The sequence below is a fragment of the Protomyctophum bolini genome (assembly GCF_963924005.1).
Source record: "Protomyctophum bolini genome assembly, chromosome: 17".
Taxonomy (NCBI): domain Eukaryota; kingdom Metazoa; phylum Chordata; class Actinopteri; order Myctophiformes; family Myctophidae; genus Protomyctophum; species Protomyctophum bolini.
In genome coordinates, this window is record NC_137878.1 from 20957384 (window position 1) to 20976203 (window position 18820).

At 44.6% G+C, this 18820-nt stretch overlaps 1 protein-coding gene across 1 annotated transcript in view; it reads left to right on the plus strand.

Annotated features, from left to right (window-relative positions):
• The window catches only part of adgrb2 (adhesion G protein-coupled receptor B2), a 311424-nt gene that overhangs the window by 128023 nt on the left and 164581 nt on the right, over window positions 1-18820 (plus strand). Inside the window, exons 3-4 of the mRNA XM_080787040.1 lie at window positions 671-754; window positions 11609-11806. Coding sequence (XP_080643166.1) covers window positions 671-754; window positions 11609-11806 — 282 coding nt within the window. The remainder of the gene's footprint in view (window positions 1-670; window positions 755-11608; window positions 11807-18820) is intronic.

The following is an 18820-nucleotide window of genomic DNA, read 5'->3' on the forward strand; positions in this document are numbered from 1 at the left end:
TAAAGAGTAAAGGTATACTTATAGTTACTCTCCAGCACATGAATACAGAGTAAATGTATACTTAGTTAGTTAGTTACTCTCCAGCACATGAATACAGAGTAAATGTATACTTCGTTACTCTCCAGCACATGAATACAGAGTAAATGTATACTTAGTTACTCTCCAGCACATGAATACAGAGTAAATGTATACTTAGTTACTCTCCAGCACATGAATACAGAGTAAATGTATACTTCGTTACTCTCCAGCACATGAATACAGATTAAATGTATACTTAGTTACTCTCCAGCACATGAATACAGAGTAAATGTATACTTAGTTACTCTCCAGCACATGAATACAGAGTAAATGTATACTTCGTTACTCTCCAGCACATGAATACAGAGTAAATGTATACTTAGTTACTCTCCAGCACATGAATACAGAGTAAATGTATACTTAGTTACTCTCCAGCACATGAATACAGAGTAAATGTATACTTAGTTACTCTCCAGCACATGAATACAGAGTAAATGTATACTTATAGTTACTCTCCAGCACATGAATAAAATAAAGCGCAGAATGAAAGCTGTACTCTCTGTGTTTATAATAATGTGTAATAAAATAAAGCTGTACTCTCTGTGTTTATAATAATGTGTAATAAAATAAAGCTGTCCTCTCTGTTTTCCAGAGCCGTACGATGACGACGACGTGAAGGTGAAGACTCAGAGACCTCGGTCAGCTGACCAGCCAGGTGTGTTTCAGGCACAGACAGGTGAGTAGTGTGGTGTGCGTGCGTGCGTCCGTGCGTGCGTGCGTGCACATGCGTGTGTGTGTGCGTGCGTGTGTGTGTGTGTGTGTGTGTGTGTGTGTGTGTATTCCCCCCACATGTGTTTTTGATCAGCTTGCAGAGCTGATCAAAGATCTGACTTTGTAGTCTAGTAGTAGTCCCGTGGTCTCCTCTCCCCCTGCACCGTTACTAGAGACTGTAGTCTAGTAGTAGTCCCGTGGTCTCCTCTCCCCCTGCACCGTTACTAGAGACTGTAGTCTAGTAGTAGTCCCGTGGTCTCCTCTCCCCCTGCACTGCACCGTTACTAGAGACTGTAGTCTAGTAGTAGTCCCGTGGTCTCCTCTCTCCCTGCACCGTTACTAGAGACTGTAGTCTAGTAGTAGTCCCGTGGTCTCCTCTCCCCCTGCACCGTTACTAGAGACTGTAGTCTAGTAGTAGTCCCGTGGTCTCCTCTCCCCCTGCACCGTTACTAGAGACTGTAGTCTAGTAGTGGTCCCGTGGTCTCCTCTCCCCCCGCACCGTTACTAGAGACTGTAGTCTAGTAGTAGTCCCGTGGTCTCCTCTCCCCCTGCACCGCACCGTTACTAGAGACTGTAGTCTAGTAGTAGTCCCGTGGTCTCCTCTCCCCCCGCACCGTTACTAGAGACTGTAGTCTAGTAGTAGTCCCGTGGTCTCCTCTCCCCCTGCACCGCACCGTTACTAGAGACTGTAGTCTAGTAGTAGTCCCGTGGTCTCCTCTCCCCCCGCACCGTTACTAGAGACTGTAGTCTAGTAGTAGTCCCGTGGTCTCCTCTCCCCCTGCACCGCACCGTTACTAGAGACTGTAGTCTAGTAGTAGTCCCGTGGTCTCCTCTCCCCCCGCACCGTTACTAGAGACTGTAGTCTAGTAGTAGTCCCGTGGTCTCCTCTCCCCCTGCACCGCACCGTTACTAGAGACTGTAGTCTAGTAGTGGTCCCGTGGTCTCCTCTCCCCCTGCACCGTTACTAGAGACTGTAGTCTAGTAGTGGTCACGTGGTCTCCTCTCCCCCTGCACCGTTACTAGAGACTGTAGTCTAGTAGTGGTCACGTGGTCTCCTCTCCCCCTGCACCGTTACTAGAGACTGTAGTCTAGTAGTAGTCCAGTGGTCTCCTCTCCCCCTGCACCGTTACTAGAGACTGTAGTCTAGTAGTGGTCCCGTGGTCTCCTCTCCCCCTGCACCGTTACTAGAGACTGTAGTCTAGTAGTGGTCCCGTGGTCTCCTCTCCCCCTGCACCGTTACTAGAGACTGTAGTCTAGTAGTAGTCCAGTGGTCTCCTCTCCCCCTGCACCGTTACTAGAGACTGTAGTCTAGTAGTGGTCCCGTGGTCTCCTCTCCCCCTGCACCGTTACTAGAGACTGTAGTCTAGTAGTAGTCCCGTGGTCTCCTCTCCCCCTGCACCGTTACTAGAGACTGTAGTCTAGTAGTGGTCCCGTGGTCTCCTCTCCCCCCGCACCGTTACTAGAGACTGTAGTCTAGTAGTGGTCCCGTGGTCTCCTCTCTCCCTGCACCGTTACTAGAGACTGTAGTCTAGTAGTAGTCCCGTGGTCTCCTCTCCCCCTGCACCGCACCGTTACTAGAGACTGTAGTCTAGTAGTAGTCCAGTGGTCTCCTCTCCCCCTGCACCGTTACTAGAGACTGTAGTCTAGTAGTAGTCACGTGGTCTCCTCTCCCCCTGCACCGTTACTAGAGACTGTAGTCTAGTAGTAGTCACGTGGTCTCCTCTCCCCCTGCACCGTTACTAGAGACTGTAGTCTAGTAGTGGTCCCGTGGTCTCCTCTCTCCCTGCACCGTTACTAGAGACTGTAGTCTAGTAGTAGTCCCGTGGTCTCCTCTCCCCCTGCACCGCACCGTTACTAGAGACTGTAGTCTAGTAGTAGTCCAGTGGTCTCCTCTCCCCCTGCACCGTTACTAGAGACTGTAGTCTAGTAGTAGTCACGTGGTCTCCTCTCCCCCTGCACCGTTACTAGAGACTGTAGTCTAGTAGTAGTCCCGTGGTCTCCTCTCCCCCTGCACCGTTACTAGAGACTGTAGTCTAGTAGTGGTCCCGTGGTCTCCTCTCCCTCTGCACCGTTACTAGAGACTGTAGTCTAGTAGTAGTCCCGTGGTCTCCTCTCCCCCTGCACTGTTACTAGAGACTGTAGTCTAGTAGTGGTCACGTGGTCTCCTCTCCCCCTGCACCGTTACTAGAGACTGCAAACGCCATACATGAAGCCCCAATAAGGTACAACATGCAAGAGAATGGAATGCAGGTGGATATATTATGACTTGAGTCCAGGGCACGGGCACACAACAGATGACTTCGCTTTATGAACTTTATGAAGTCCTAAAAAAAGAGAGAACTGGTCTTGGTTAACTTCTCATCTATTAAATTGGTATTTGTCCCTTCGGGTCCGCTCTCTCCACTTTTTTTTTGACAACTACCGTAGTTGTCCATGATGGCCCGCTTCATGCATGATGATGTGTAATTAATGCATATTTCAAAATTTCACGTGATTAATCAGATGAGCGTAAAAGTGGAGTCAATTATGCATGACATGTCGCGTTAGCTATATTAGAAGTGCCGCGCACACGTGTCCGTGTGCGTTACGGGGAGCTGTGCTTTGACATGAACGTGACAAGCACATGTTGGCCGCGTGCGTCACTCACGCCCACGTATATGGGTGCTATTTTAGAACCTTGCTTGCACAGTCAGGTGTGCTGTACTAGTCTATGGAGACACAAACGGGTGCATGCACACATGGCACAAAACAGCACACATACTGTGTAGGTTCTTTTTTTTAAATGTTTTTTTGTGGCTTTCGCCTTTATTTTATATATTTTTATGGAGGGACAGACAGTAGGCTGACAGGAAATGGGGAGAAAGATGGGGGGTGACATGCAGTAAGGGCCGTCGGGATCGGGAGTCGAACCCGCGGCACACTGCCAGACTGGATATGGAACGCGTGTGTCGAATTTGAAGTCTGTGGGGCGAACGGTTCTCGAGTTACATGGATTACACGTACAGAGACTTAGTGCATTTATAGATAGAGTATTATTTATTGTTATATTATATTTTTTTTAGGGGCCTGGCCCATGCAGTTCCTTCGTGTGTCCGAAATGGTTGAGAAATGACAGAGTTACTGTGTTGCAGCTTTCCGTCCTTGGACAGACATAGGGACAGACATAGGGACAGACATAGGGACAGACATAGGGACAGACACATAGGGACAGACATAGGGACAGACATAGGGACAGACATAGGGACAGACACATAGGGACAGACATAGGGACAGACATAGCAACAGACATAGGGACAGACACATAGGGACAGACATAGGGACAGACATAGGGACAGACACATAGGGACAGACATAGGGACAGACATAGGGACAGACATAGGGACAGACACATAGGGACAGACATAGGGACAGACATAGGGACAGACACATAGGGACAGACACATAGGGACAGACATAGGGACAGACACATAGGGACAGACATAGGGACAGACATAGGGACAGACATAAGGACACACATTGCTGTTTGAGTAGCACCGCTGTGCATGCCTTTACCTGCACACCGTACCCACGGTCACATGCATTTCCATGAGCATCAGCCGCCACTGTGTGAGAGTCTCTCTACCGGGGGGAAGCCCTTGGCACTGCAATCATCCCCCCCCCCCTTACACACACACTGCACACACACGCACGGACACAGACACGGACAGTCGGACACTCAAACAAACACACACACACACACACACACACACACACACTCACACTCACACTCACACTCACACTCACACTCACACTCACACACACACACACACACACACACACGCACGGACACAGACACGGACACTCAAAGAAACACACACACACACACACACACACACACACACACTTCTCCTGCAGGCCTGTGCAATGAGCTTAAGCCCTGACTCAGTGCATGTTAATGAAGATGTAATGCGATTAACGGACATGCAATTAATTTGATTTCCTTCTTCGCTGCGTGATGACGCCTCTGTCCAAGGACACAGCACTCATAAACACTTTGGTGACGAGAGAGAGAGAGAGAGAGAGAGAGAGTCAGAGACAGAGAGAGCGAGAACGCAGGGGGGTTGGCTTAAACTATATTGCTCCCGTGCTTCTCCAAGGGCGTACCTCGCTGGAGAGAAAGCAGTGCCCTCCACAGCTGTCTGACAAACTTAAGATCACCGCTGGGCCGCACAATACTGTGCGTGCGGCTTCGAAATCAAACATGTGCCTATTGTGCCACGCACACAGTATGCTGCATGCATGCTGTTTAATGTGGGTAGTTAACATGCTCTGCTCTATTATTCTGTGTTGTTAGTTAGTATAGTTTTATAATTTATTTATACTGTTTTCCAACAGAGCCATACAGCCGTGACCGTTGGTTCAACTCTGAAAGAACACATTAATCACATAAACCCTATAGTTTTTTTATTCTGTACATGTCATAATAGGGTTTCATAAAAGGTTTGCAATCCACAAGCTCACAGTGTGACGCATTGTGAGCTTATACTGTAGATCGGCAAAGATATGGTACTGTTGACTGTATAGAGGGCAGTGAAATGGTGCATTTATATAGCGCTTTTAATCCAAAACGTATTACATAGATTGTGCATTAGATTCACACCCACATTTAGTCACCGATGGCGGAGGAAACCATGCAAGGCACCAACCTGCACATAGGGGGCAATTAGCTTCTTGCTCAAGGACACTTTGACAGTAACTCTGGGGGAGCCTGGGTTCGAACTAGGAACCTTGCTGTTCCCATCCAGTTGTTCTATACCGGCCACTCTACCCCTAAGCCACTGCCGCCCCTGTCAATAGAGGGCACTAGTGCGCTGCACCACCACTATAGATCTCCCTTGAATAAATCATATATTAGCCTACTGTACTTAGAATATATTCTTAAGATTTTAAATAATCAAACCAACATGGTATTAGGCTACGAGTTCCTACAATGTATAATCAGAGAGAAGGAAGGGAAGTCCGCATATCAGCTTCTGCTCCACAGTGCTTTTATTAATTTAAAACACAGACATTAATAAATTAATAAAAGCAGTGTGGAGCACTGTCCAGCACCAGCGAGGGACTGGATGTGCGCAACGCTCTTGTTTTTTAAACTACAATGTTTAATCTGCCATAAAATGGTAGTTACAAAATGTTCTAAGGTTGTCTAAACGTAATGAGTCTTTCTGGTGAAACATGCTGTTTTCAAACCGCGATAACTCTTGATCGGTGATTTTCGACATGCCATACCATCTTGCGTCGAAGTATAGACCAAGCTTATTGAGCCATGAAGCACCACAACTCGCTGAGTTCTTAACGGATTTACACACGCTTTGTAAAAAATAAACGATATAGCCTATAATACAAAGTAACTTTTTGTCAGTTGTTGCACTGAATGGATATGAATCATATAATAATACAGCAGCATTTTATTATTAGCACATGATATGAGTACAAAAATGCATAGTACACATTTTTGCTTTCACAAATTAAGTGACTATGGCAGGCAGGGCCTATCAACATTAACTAATGATAACTAGTACATGCTATTGTTGGTTTAATCTTTGGTGTAGCCACTGGTATATATGGGGAGAAGGACAAGTACAGAGACCTGGCAGACCCTGGTCAACAATTGGGTTTAAGTGGTTAATCCATTAGCATCTGTGTCTTTTTAGATTTGAACCACTTTAGCCATTATTTTATAATTTGGTTATTCTGAGCTTATGCTATTTTTGATTGTTTTTTTTCATTTAATTGTTTTTGCTAATCTTTGATTATATTTTTAAAGCAAACATTTTTAACTAAAATATTTGCTTCTGGGGTTCCCTGGCACAACATATTTTGAGATGGGTGTCCTTGACATGAAAATGTCTGATAGCAAGTTAGCAACATAAGTTTTACAGAAAACTGTTAAGAGTTAGAAGACATTTGTAGAATCGGCCTTTGCACAATGGGTTAAAGTAAACTAACACTCAATATTTTACAGTGCATCTGGTTTACAGTCCTGTGGGCTTATAAGACCTTGCGTACTGGAGGATCACACATGCTGCTGTAATTCCTCACAAGCATTAATCTATTGGCTATGGGTATGGCCTTTAATATCCATTAATATTATCCCCCTGCTCATGCATATTCTAACAAGGTTTATGCATATCAGGGCTTTGTGGGTGTTAAGTGACTTAAAGACATATTTAAATCACCCAGCCACATATTTATAAGGCTCGTAAGAATCTAACTAATATAAGATAGGGTATGTCAGTTCCACATGCATTATTATAATACTATGCACTATGAAAACCCACCATAAACCAGGAGGCAGATGGAATCGTTACAGGATGAAACACACGTCCGACAGTGTGGAACATTATTTTGTTTAATGTTCACTAAAAGCATCTATGGGCATATCTGGAAGGTTGTCCTTGTGAGTATCAATCTAGGGCTAGTCTCTCGAAACAGACTGTTGACTATAACGTTGAAAAGATGGCGCTGTTTTTCCTTTGTTTAATGGGTAACCAGATTGATCTAGGGCTGACTCAGGATGCTACATTGAGTTCTTTTCAGACAATGGACCTACACATAACAGTAATCGATTGGCTATGTTTAGCTAGTAGCATACGGTGACTCAAATGGACAAAAGATGAATATCCAACAGTAGCATTAGCTGCTCCCAGAGTATGAGAATGGGGCGGCTGAACAGGCCATCTATAGTCAATCTGTCGTAACATTTCCCATTTCGAATGTAAAATGCTAGTGCCAGGCTGCTGCTGATCAAAGAAACTACGCCTGCAGCAAGAAAGAGGTGTCAAATTATACAGTAAATGTGAAAGGACACATATTATCATCCAGTGCAGTATCCACCATACAATCTTAAACTGTCTGATTATCTGCTGAACATGAGCCAAATATGTCTCTTGATGTCTATTGAGGGTGGCCATTTTGCTTGCATGAGTATCATCACCCCGAAGGGGTAAGGTTTCCCCTACATCAATTATGATCTGAGAGAAAGATTGTCACCATGATACAGTATGTTAAAAGTCAATTGAGCTTTATGTTTAGTATTATTAATGTACTGTATAGGTATGTACTGTAGTATAATAATGCTACAACAATTGAAGAGTGTCTCTTCTTTTTTTTCCATGAACAACATCTTTTTTTAAAACCTTTTCATTATTTGTGTTTTATGAATTTAGATTTAATTTATACTTTTCCAGGTCACTGGAATAACATTATTTAGAATTTTATTTCATACTTAATTTCCTATTTTAGAGACAGCCTGAGTACTCTCAGACCAAAGGACCTCTCCTAGAGGCTTTGTGAATATGGATTTTTTTTTAGATACTAATTACAAACTTTTAGAAATGTTAATGTCCAGCATAAATGCATTACTTTTGCCTTGCAGTCTGTAATTGACTATTCATACTAGGGCTCCAGACAGAGTGCAGACAAAAATCTGTCATGTGTGACTAAACATTTTCTTTGGTGGCACCGGAGCACCTAACATTTAGCAGGTCTGGCCAAGCCACAGGCGTGGACAGTAACGAAGAACATACTTTAGTTTAAACATGTTGTTTCTGTACTTTACTTTTCACCTCACTACATCTCAAAGACAAATTTTGACTCCATTACATTTCAAAGAAGGTAACTTAAATTCACTTGGCATTCCAATAGGCCTATATGGGCATATAGATGATATCAGGGATCTTTAAAAAAAAGGTAGTTGTGCGGTACAGTTGTGCGGTGCAGTTGTGCGGTGTAGTTGTGCGGTGTAGTTGTGCGGTGCAGTTGTGCGGTGTAGTTGTGCGGTGCAGTTGTGCGGTGTAGTTGTGCGGTGCAGTTGTGTGGTGCAGTTGTGTGGTGCAGTTGTGCGGTGTAGTTGTGTGGTGCAGTTGTGCGGTGTAGTTGTGCGGTGTAGTTGTGCGGTGTAGTTGTGTGGTGCAGTTGTGTGGTGCAGTTGTGTGGTGCAGTTGTGTGGTGTAGTTGTGTGGTGCAGTTGTGCGGTGTAGTTGTGCGGTGTAGTTGTGCGGTGTAGTTGTGCGGTGCAGTTGTGCGGTGTAGTTCCAATAGGACTATGTGGGCATATACAATAGATGACATCAGGGATCTAAAAAAAAAGGTAGTTGTGCGGTACAGTTGTGCGGTGTAGTTGTGCGGTGCATTTGTGCGGTACAGTTGTGCGGTGCAGTTGTGCGGTGTAGTTCCAATAGGACTATGTGGGCATATACAATAGATGACATCAGGGATCTAAAAAAAAAGGTAGTTGTGCGGTACAGTTGTGCGGTGCATTTGTGCGGTGCATTCGTGCGGTACAGTTGTGCGGTGTAGTTGTGTGGTGCATTTGTGCGGTACAGTTGTGCGGTGTAGTTGTGCGGTGCATTTGTGCGGTACAGTTGTGCGGTGCATTTGTGTGGTGCATTTGTGCGGTACAGTTGTGCGGTGCATTTGTGCGGTACAGTTGTGCGGTACAGTTGTGCGGTGTAGTTGTGCAGTGTAGTTGTGCGGTGTAGTTGTGCAGTGTAGTTGTGCGGTACAGTTATGCGGTACAGTTGTGCGGTGTAGTTGTCCGGTGTAGTTGTGCGGTGCATTTGTGCGGTACAGTTGTGCGGTGTAGTTGTGCGGTACAGTTGTGCAGTGCATTTGTGCGGTACAGTTATGCGGTACAGTTGTGCGGTACAGTTGTGCGGTTTAGTTGTGCGGTGCATTTGTGCGGTACAGTTGTGTGGTACAGAGTATTTCCACATTGCAGTATTGATACTTTTACTTAAGTAAAACATTTGAGTATATACAATAGATGACATCAGGGATCTAAAAAAAAAGGTAGTTGTGCGGTACAGTTGTGCGGTGTAGTTGTGCGGTGCATTTGTGCGGTACAGTTGTGCGGTGCATTTGTGCGGTGCATTTGTGCGGTACAGTTGTGCGGTGTAGTTGTGTGGTGCATTTGTGCGGTACAGTTGTGCGGTGCATTTGTGCGGTGCATTTGTGCGGTACAGTTGTGCGGTGTAGTTGTGTGGTGCATTTGTGCATTTGTGCATTTGTGCGGTACAGTTGTGCGGTGTAGTTGTGTGGTGCATTTGTGCGGTACAGTTGTGCGGTGCATTTGTGCGGTACAGTTGTGCGGTACAGTTGTGCGGTGTAGTTGTGCAGTGTAGTTGTGCGGTGTAGTTGTGCGGTGTAGTTGTGCGGTACAGTTATGCGGTACAGTTGTGCGGTGTAGTTGTCCGGTGTAGTTGTGCGGTGCATTTGTGCGGTACAGTTGTGCGGTGTAGTTGTGTGGTGCATTTGTGCGGTACAGTTGTGCGGTGCATTTGTGCGGTACAGTTGTGCGGTACAGTTGTGCGGTGTAGTTGTGCAGTGTAGTTGTGCGGTGTAGTTGTGCGGTGTAGTTGTGCGGTACAGTTATGCGGTACAGTTGTGCGGTGTAGTTGTCCGGTGTAGTTGTGCGGTGCATTTGTGCGGTACAGTTGTGCGGTGTAGTTGTGCGGTACAGTTGTGCAGTGCATTTGTGCGGTACAGTTATGCGGTACAGTTGTGCGGTACAGTTGTCCGGTTTAGTTGTGCGGTGCATTTGTGCGGTACAGTTGTGTGGTACAGAGTATTTCCACATTGCAGTATTGATACTTTTACTTAAGTAAAACATTTGAGTACTTTTTTCCACCACTGCCTAATCCTGAGCCAACATATTGCGCCTCATATGTGACTCGGAGCCAGAGCCTAACAGCCGAGTGGGTAGAGAGACCATCTGGTCATCACAAGGTCACCGGTTCGCCTCCCCGCAGCCCACCCATGTCGGAGTGCCCCTGAGCAAGACACTTAACCCCAGAACTTAACCCCTTTAACCGGCGTAACCCAGGGGTCTGTCCTTGGCCCTGTCATTTTTTTCCCACCTCTATATCAGAACTCTTTGCCCGAAAGTAGATGAACTTCAAAACTCACAGTCACAACGTGTCAGCTTGTGCTTTTTTTGGACATGTCCACAACACGGCCACTGGGGTTTGTGGTTACGCAATGAGCAGTGTGAACGAATGGGAACTCACAAATGAAGTAACACTCAGGCTATACAATGTATTATTTGTCCGTGAATGAGCCAACATTTTTACTTTTACTCCACTACATTTAATTGAAAACTTACTTACTTTGGAGATTTTAAATTTGATTATAAAACACACATTAACCACTTCAACCCTATATACGTTTCAGCAATTTGAAAATAGTCCATTTTCAAAAGATTTGTATACATTTGAAAACTTGAAATGAGACATTCTGCATTGACAATAACATTTGACAATAAATTGTATTCATTGCGGCTCCAAAAGGTGCAGTGAAAAATGGACATACATAATTTAGGTATTTTCATTTAGGAGCTCCAGCGCATACTGTACACTGTACAGTAATAATGACGTACTGGTGCACCTAAATTAAAAAGTTAGGGGAATCACTGCAATCAATGTACAAAAGGAAGTTATTCTGGAGCCCCGCGCACATTCTGTATGGACTCGTCTGAATCCCATGCCCCGGGATGTTCACATTCTGTATCGACTGGTCTGAATCCCATGCCCCGGGATGTTTATGTTTGAATCCCATGCCCCGGGATGTTTATGTTTTGGCAGAAATCACATTTCTATATTTTTGTATCTTCGTCACGCAGTGAGGGGAGAGGTGCCGCGGAAAGGCATAACGAATATTGGTCTCTTATTAAAATTACACAACCCCTGCTCCCTCCCCTCCCCGCCCAATCTATCCTCTCTCTCCCTCTTCGCCCCTTTTTTCTCTTCTGTGTTTGTCCTTCTCATCTCGTTCATCATAGGCGACCCGGCGGCCGAGGAGTGGTCACAGTGGAGCGTGTGTTCGCTAACGTGCGGGCAGGGCTGGCAGGTGCGCACACGCTCGTGCGTGTCGTCGCCGTACGGGACGCTGTGCAGCGGCGCCCTGAGGGAGACGCGCATGTGCAACAACACCGCCTCGTGCCCGGGGGACGCCGGCGGCGGCGGGATCACAGGCTCATGTACGTTTAAAGAAAAACACAAACGATGCCAAGAGTTCACTTATTAACACCATTTAGACCTGAGGTTAATTCTACAAACGTCTTCTAAATCATGAGTGTCCGCCAAAACACATTTTAGTTGACTAAATCAACTGTAGATTTAGTCGACTAAAATCGCATGACATTTAGTCGACTAAAACTATAGACACTAACACTAAAACATTCCAGGTGACTAAAATATGACTAAAACTAAATGAAAGCTATTCAAGAGACTAGGACTAAAACTAAAATCAAAATGTGCCTCCAAAAACAACACTGATTTCAGTGGCTATGCACACATGCACATGCACATGCACATGCACATGCACATGCACATGCACATGCACATGCACATGCACATGCACATGCACATGCACACGCACATGCACACGCACACGCACACGCACACGCACACGCACACGCACACGCACACGCACACACCTGTCACATGGGATCTGTTCAGCCAGAACATAATCTCGCCATGGTGGTGTAACAGTGGCCGCCCGAATGAGAATGTCACTTTGTCATTTCAATTCACACTGCTAGTCAACCGAGACACACAGATAATCAGAGGGAGAAGGAGGGAGAGAGAAATGGAGGGAGAGATGGACAGAAAGCAGCGTAGAGAAGCGTGACACTGGGTGTAGTGTTGGCATGTCTATTAGGCTTCCTGTGACCTCAAGGTTCAAACTGACGCCTCGCAGTTGCTATCTTTAGCCCTTAATGTTCCTTTGTCCCACTCTTTATTTTTTCCCTATTATGCAAACACACGCACACAGTCTATAATGTAGTAAGTCACCAATGCAGTTATTATTTAGTCACAATGCTCACAATACTGTATATGTCCCAATGCGATCGCTATTTTGCCAAACCAACACCTTCTGCCGACAAAGCATGGCTTTGCAATTTTCAAATGTGGAGATACAAGGTTGTTTTTTTTGGGGGGGGGGGGGGGGGGGATGCACAGTCCTCGAACACGCTTGTATAAGGGCCAGACGTACATGATTACAGTACAGATGACGACGTTGGCGATGCATTCATGTTTTATTCAGGGCTCCTCTGAAGGAAATGGTGCCCACTCTGATCTCACATTAAGTACGGTATGGTGATTACACAAGTACATTATCACGGGCACACGCGTCAGATGAGGCATAGTCACATCGTATCATCTTCTGAGTGCTTCTCCTATACAGTACGCAGACAGTTACGTGTGTCCAGTCATGCCTACATGCTCTGTAGCGTACATACAGTATTGCTATAGTGTCGGGTGGAGTGGTTGTATGTCCAAAACTATTACCTGGTGAAAGGTGAAAAATAACCTGTGTTCCAATGGATCCAATGTTGTTAATTACTTGTAGTTATTACATGGCTTGGTTGAATGCTTGATTCTGATTGGTCAATCGCAGAATTCAGAGGTCTGTTATTTCTGGATAATGACAGCTCCGCTCTATAACAGACCGATTCCTAATCAAACCCTCGGAGCACCTGCTGCGCCCCGCATGATTTACTGCTGTTTCCAACATGACAGCCTGTGAACACACACACAATGTAATTTACAGCTAAACATTGCTCTCAAAAATGTTTTTTAAAACATTTGAGCGAGGAATAGACTATGCTGTACCCGAAAATAGTGCGACACTTGGAATACTTTCATTATCGCGTCCGCAAGCAAGGAAATATCTTTGGACCTTTATTTATTGATTTATTAATTTATGTATTAAGTAGCCATGTAATTAGCGGGTTAATATCTGCCTATAGGTGGTCATTGTCGGGATATAATTCACCTTCAGGGTGGGTAAACCCCCTGTCGGTGAATTATGTCCCTACAATGACCACCTATAGGCAGATATTATCCCTTACATACTTTTCATTGGCTCAGTATTTAGACAACCCACTGACACACACTTAACCACTTTTCACGTTCACTCGTGTGAAGTGAGTGGTGCTCTTATCATCATACATGATTCAGCATACTAAGGCTGCACAATATATCATTATCGAGGTATGAACGTGCAATATCAGTATCGCAAAAAGGCCATTGTTGCTAACCCTGGTCCAGTGCATTAGCTAACTCACTCACACACTTTTTCTGAATAATGTTTAGTTTTCAATGTTGCAACACGTAATCGATATCGCAATATTTGGCATAAATACCGAGATATAACATTTTGTCCATATCGTGCAGCCCCACACATTATACATCATCACATTCCGGCCAATCACTTTTGGCGTCCTCACTTTTCTGTCCACACTTTTTATCTGCACTGTTTAAGCCCTCAGCCAATCAAATCATCGCTATATGGGGTACACACAACAGTCTATGGTACACACAAGTCTGGGCATATAGGAGGGGCTAGCGCCCCTCAAAAACAGCAAGTCTAAAAGCTCACAACACTTTGCATCGCGTTGAGCTTGTAGTTCAACAGTTTTTGCTACTTTTGTAGGGCATTAATTCACAGGGGGGGGGGGGGGGGGTGTCATAAACAGTTTAAATGTGGAGATATGAGGTTTCAGAGACAATGTACTGTCTGTGCAGTTTAACTACCATATTGTGAGTTTGTTTTTGTTGTTGTTTTTGTGTGCGGTCTGGGAAACACTTGAGAAACACTTCTAAATAATAAACTATAATGACAAATGAGACATGGTTGGATCTGGGTCTCTGATGTTGCACATACTTAACCGAAGAGATCAAAGGAATGGCATCTGACTCATAGGCCATTCATCATGTTCAGGCTCAACGGTGGCAAAAACAAACACGCCTGTGACAATTTCTCTAAGGTCTTAAATAATATGTCAAAGCATATTAAGATTATTGAGTGCCGTGTGGACTGTGACGTTTCCATCTTGTGCGGTATTGTGTAATATTTGAGATTATATGTTGTCATTGTGGGATTTATTTTTATTGCCCTACAGTGTGTTCGGAAGTTATATTTGGTGTTTGTCAATAAGGCCAGTTGTGTCAGTTAAAGGCGTTCAATTAAATTGGCATGGCCGTGTTAACTATGTCCGTCGCCTCCACACGTCTTGCTGTCGCCACGCAGGCCTACTCGTGTCAGTGTTTACTGCCGCCTCTCATGTGGCAACAACAAAAAAACACTTGCTTTTCCGTCAGCGCATAATATGCTAATGGTGTTTTTTATGCTAATACGCCGACGCAATTTGTATGTCTAAGTGGCTCATTTTCCATTCAGTGTCGATATTAATATCCTCAGCCGCTCCTTTGATGGGATATTGGTTTCTGTGTTATATCCATTTATTTATTTATGTATTTATTTATTTTATCCCTCCCCAAACATACAGTACTGTGATGGGTTTTTTTACAGTGGCACCATCTGGCAGAGGATGTTAGGGTTTTGAAGGGTGCGTCCGGGCCGGGGGAACGGCCGGAACATGACCAAATCAAAGGGTCCAGGTCTTCGGGGGTCTTGGTTTGCGAGAGGGCAACTTGGGTGGCGTGGGGCGGGGGCGCAGGGGGGGGGGGGGGGGGGAGGCTGTATAATGCATCCTGTTTTGTGATTGGCTCCCCCCTTCCCCCCCCTTCTCACCCCGACATGTCTGAGATGAGAGAGGCTCCACGGTTGCATGCATTTATTAATCTCTTTACCTACAGAATCCTTTGCTGTGCATCTCTGGCCCTGTGGGATTGTTAAACGCGCACGTGCACGCATGCACACACACACACACACACACACACACACGTACACGTACACGCGCGCACACACACACACACACACACACACACACGCACACGCACACGCATACGCACACGCACACACGCCACACACAGTACACATGAAGGGCATTGTATGTACCTTTATGGAGGCAAAATCACACACATTACACGCACATCAGCCTCTTTCACACACAGTTTTTCCAAACACGTTGCATCCACTAGAATTCGAGTGAGTTCAAATCCAATGCAAGCAATGATACCCCAATATGACACCCCCAATGCGATTTTACTGAAGACACAACATTCACTTGCTGAAGATGCTACATTCTCTGGAGGCTGTTAGCCTGCATAATACATTACACTCTGCTGTACATAAATATTTAAAATAATTGTGTTTTGTAAATTGGAACCAACGAGGGCCGACACATCAAAATTCCTAGTGTTAATTTAAGTCAGAGCGTGTACCAATGGTACATAATGGACCCTTATGGGTCCATTATGTACACTCTCATTATTACAGTGTACAGCTGTGCACTGCATGCATGATCCAGTAGACAGCCACATTTGTAGACAGAGAAAAATCACTCAGTTTACAAGTATGTCTGTAAGTACAGATACAAGCGTAGCTTGTTTTTGGTGTGTGTGTGTGTGTGTGTGTGTGTGTGTGTGTGTGTGTGTGTGTGTGTGTGTGTGTGTGTGTGTGTGTGTGTGTGTGTGTGTGTGTGTGTGTGTGTGTGTGTGTGTGTGTGTGTGTGTGTGTGTGTGTGTGTGTGTGTGTGTGTGTGTGTGTGTGTGTGTGTGTGTGTGTGTGTGTGTGTGTGTGTGTGTGTGTGTGTGTGTGTGTGTACAGTGTGTACAGTGTGTGTGTGTGTGTGTGTGTGTGTGTGTGTGTGTGTGTGTGACTGTGTGTGCGTGCGTGTGTGCAGGTCAGTTAAGGGCTATCAAAGACAAGTGCCTCAGGCAGAAAATCAATGAACTAAAACTAGACTATTTCTTTTCCCTCGCTGTTTTTGGACTGTACAACTCCTAAATGAGTGTGATACACATGATCAGTTTTGAGTAATAGTTCCATGCTTGTCAAAGTAAACTAGGCAGTAATTGCCCTGACAAATTACCTTTTTTTCCGCCGTACAACATGCTCTGTGGTATTAGCCTTCTATGGTCCAAAGAGTGCAAAGTGGGAGTAGTATCTTAGTCACTGGACTATCAAACGAAGTGTTCAATATAGTCATAAATTCTAGTGGCATTTACATCGTGAAGCAAGACAATGGCACGCTATGAGTGCGTATGGGTCAGTGCACATCAGGCAATGGCTGCAGGACGCCAACAGCATACTCACTGAAGCAAGACAATGACAGGGCAGGCACAAAATATACATTCATCTGCTCATGGATTGGTACATACACCCTCAAACTGACAGATACACACATACACATACATTTTATTCTTGTTAAATAAAGCAACTGTATTCTGCATTGACCCAAGAGGGAAATAAGGTCCAATGAAGGGCCAAAGATATTCATAATGAGCCATTCATTGTACTGTAGCTACATGTGTCATGACATGCAGGCTCCACAAGCTAAAAACGTTAAGCTAAGAAATGTAACCTCACCATATCAAATATGACTGTGTGTGTGTGTGTGTGTGTGTGTGTGTGTGTGTGTGTGAGATGTAGGATCGGATGGCTTGTTTTCATATTGAACATTATGTAGCATTTGCATAAAATTAAAAAAAGCTGAAATATGCATATCAGATGTGTGTTCATCTGAGGGCACTTCACTCCATATTTAGTTTCATGATCTGCACATCGCACAGCTCGGAGCTTATTGAGTCGCTGCACGTTTTGTCACCACGAAAAACAGATTGCCTCTCATTTTGATATTTAATTATCTTTAATTTCTTTTGTTTCTTTCTTGTGTGCTCAAACACGTTCTGGTTTACCTCCCACTGCAAACCTAATGGCGCCACCCTCATTGTCTAGCATGCTCTATTGGACGACAAGACAGCATTAAATAGTTAGTTCATAGTAAATTAGCTGATGTTCACACACACACACACACACACGGCCGTGCGCGCAGATGTTGCCTTACCAAAGATAAAATATATTCTCACCAATAGGTGACACCACACACACACAATAGATTTTTCATTCCTATGTACCCCCAAAGTTGTTCTTCATTGTCATGTGTTCACTGTACTGTTAATGAATTCTACCCTTTCTCTCTATCGCATCATTTATTCTAAATTGTCTAGATCTCAGCCTCAATATTTCTCCTCTATTTTATTATCTCCCGTGGCCTGCAGTCATTGCTAGGCTCAAGCTTATAGGCTAATTGATTGGCTATGCACGCGGACAGACTTCAGACACTTACTTTAGTGCTGAGTTTGAGGGATAGCAATTTGTTTCAGACGAATAAACAATGTTGTATAAGCCCACAGCAGTGGGGGGGACGGGGACGTGACGTCTTTGGCTGAATCGTAATATCTCACTCTGTGTGCTGTTGTGATGTATTATGGTCTGAAGTCTGTTAGTCTCTTGTCTGCTGTGTAGGGTTTGAGTGATGAGATTCTCTGCTGCATTTCTGAGGAGGCCTGAATATTAAGTGTGCTGCTATATGAATCAATGAATCACTCAATCTGGTACAGCATACATCCATGCGTGGATCAGGGTTCATAAAAAGCAGTTTTACACAAAAGGAAAAAAAAATAACAGAAACTGTTTTGTGCATGTGCAAACTAACACAAGTGTAAGATCATAAAGAAAATGTCCTTAGTGTTAATTGGCGTAATTAAATAAAGTTTAAGTGAGATTGCATACTGGCTAGTTTAGCAATTTTTTCCTATAGTAGTATTTGCGAACGCAGTGAGCACTAACTATGAGACCTAGCAGAACATGTATGTCTGTCTGTGTGTCTGTCTGTCACGCTGTAACACCACCTGCCCGCCACCAGAGGGCGCATCTGTATCACACACAAAAAACACACACACACACACACACACACACAGAGCTGCGTTCGCTTCCCGCGTTTGCACGTCTTACTTGTTATATGTACACTAGTGTCAGGGGCAGAGTAAAATCACACCCGTGAAGTGAGGGACACTCTTATCATCATACTGTGTATATCATCATACATCTCATTACGGCCCATCACAATTTGTGTCCTCACCTTCGTCTTCAATGTTTGTGTTTACACAATGTTTGTGTTTAAACAAAACCTCAAAGCTGGCCCTTCATTGTCAATGGCATTCCATGGTTGTGTTAAGACAATGTTTGTGTTTACACAAACCCTCAAATCTGGACATAGTAAGTAGGGGCTAGCGCC